Raw genomic sequence first — 2,018 nt, 5'->3', positions numbered from 1 at the left:
TTTTAGCAGAATTTTCGACAAATTATATAAATCTTCTTCTAAATAGTTTAAGCAATAGATGTGATGTTACTTCAAATTTTATTTGATTAATTTTTTGGTTATTTTTTTTCGTGCATAACAAATTATCATAAAAAAAGTAGTAATTAAATATTTATTAAGCATCAGAATTAATTTTCAATTAAAAAATAACTTTGTATGAAAAAGCTGAATTTCCAACCCAAGAATATGAATTTTCAACAAAAAGTCGAAATCATGGTAAAGATAAGAGATTGCAATTCGCTTTACAATATATACATATACCTGGAAGCGCCTAGAGAGTTGCAACCCGCTTATCGTTTTTGAGCCACGTGCATTCACTTAGATCGTCGCTGATTGCACGTGTAAATATTTACTCGCGCATGCGCATAGTCGTTTCCAGACAGTCACATGACAACGCGATTTTTGCCGGTTACAGACGTATCCATATCGTAACTTGAAAGCTAGCACTCAGGCAGTTGAAGCGGTTCGGTTCGTTCGATCGGGCGAGGTTCATTGTATTCCTGGTACCAGCACACCATATACAACAGCTACCTTGCATCTTGTCACAGGCAAAAATAACTTCTGATTTTCACATTTCTATTCTATACAATTTGAAGGCATTTCGAAAATTCCACTGTCCTCGAACGCCGCGCGACATTTTCTATTTTCTTCCTCAGTTGTCACGATCTGAAAGTAACGTATAAGCCGGCAAAGAGTTGAAACTAATTGAATTCGATCTGGTCCCTTATAATTTTTTTGAAATCCATATACCGTACCAAGTTCGAAGCTACAAAGCGTAGAAAAACCATATCTGCCGTGTGGCTTTTTTTTACTAGAAAGACCTAGTAAGTGGGCAAAACGAGCGGGAGCAAGCTGTACTCGGATCTCAACTTTTCGGATCTCAATTTCCGATAAAACCCCCCCGCAATGGCCGGTATATGGGAAGAATGGGACTACTCCAGCCGCAATGGTATTTATGAAAATTTCATTTTTCTCAATTTTACTTTAGATTTCGATTGTATATTTTTTATGTAATTTTGGAACCCTATAAAAAATGTTTCAGGGTCCCAAAATAATTTAATGGCATTGCGATTATAGTATTGCAGAATTTTCTGCAAACAAAAACTCCAAAAATTAGAGCGTTTTTTAAATAACACGTAATTTATCATAACGCGCCCTGATTTTTTTATCGTTCTGATTTTGTGTGTTATGTCTTGATTTTTTATGCCCGAAAACGAAAATTCGCAATTTTGATTGCGCGGACGTAAATTAGTTTTAAAAAATTTGACTTTTGTAGAATTTTATTAATATTTAAAAAGAAAGAAAGGCATCGATCGATTGCCAAAAAAAGAATGGTCGTTCGGAAATGTTTGTAGAATTTGTAAACTTATAATGAACATAAAATTTTATTATTTTGTTAAATAAAAAATGTAATAAATAGTTAAAAAATATTAACTGTTTTGTTTAAAATTCGTCTTCTTTGATTGAAAATTTGACTATTTGATTGAAAATTTATTTGCTGGTCGAAAATTCAACTATTTGGTTCAAAATTAATTTTTTTAAATTGAAATCTCATCATTATAGTTTCAAATTAAATTCTGTGGATAAAATGTGACTATTTTGTTGAAAATTCTTTTTTTTTCGCTTGAATGCATTCTAATAAAAAATTCTTCTTTGTAGAATAATAATGTTCCAGGTAAAAAATTAAACTTTTTGGTTGAAAATTTATTTGTTTGAAATCTTAACTGTGTTGTTGAACATTCGTTTTTGTGGTTAAAAAATAATTTTTTAATTTGTAAATATAACTTTCCTTTTTCGGTTAAAAATCTATCTCCTTTTAGTAGAAAATTCGTGTATTTTGTTAAAAAATCGCCGTTTTGGTAAAAAAATTAATCTTGGTTGAAATCTTTTATTTTCGTTAAAAATTCGTTATTGATTTTATAAAAAATTTAACTTTTTTTTAAATAAATTTTTCTGGTTAAAAGTTTAATTATTATATT

At 30.0% G+C, this 2,018-nt stretch overlaps 1 protein-coding gene across 2 annotated transcripts in view; it reads left to right on the top strand.

The window, feature by feature from the left end:
• The first annotated feature begins 471 nt into the window (after nt 1-471).
• LOC117179376 (carbonic anhydrase 2) overlaps nt 472-2,018 on the top strand; it is an 86,661-nt gene continuing 85,114 nt past the window's right edge. Inside the window, exon 1 of one of the 2 annotated variants that reach the window (XM_033371096.1) lies at nt 472-988. In XM_033371096.1, coding sequence (XP_033226987.1) covers nt 946-988 — 43 coding nt within the window. In that variant the 5' untranslated portion in view covers nt 472-945. The remainder of the gene's footprint in view (nt 989-2,018) is intronic. The other variant, XM_033371097.1, reaches the window with a different exon arrangement.

The sequence above is a fragment of the Belonocnema kinseyi genome, chromosome 9 (genome assembly GCF_010883055.1).
Source record: "Belonocnema kinseyi isolate 2016_QV_RU_SX_M_011 chromosome 9, B_treatae_v1, whole genome shotgun sequence".
Lineage (NCBI taxonomy): Eukaryota > Metazoa > Arthropoda > Insecta > Hymenoptera > Cynipidae > Belonocnema > Belonocnema kinseyi.
The sequence above is the reverse complement of the archived record's forward strand: the minus strand, read 5'-3'. Positions and strand labels throughout refer to the sequence as shown.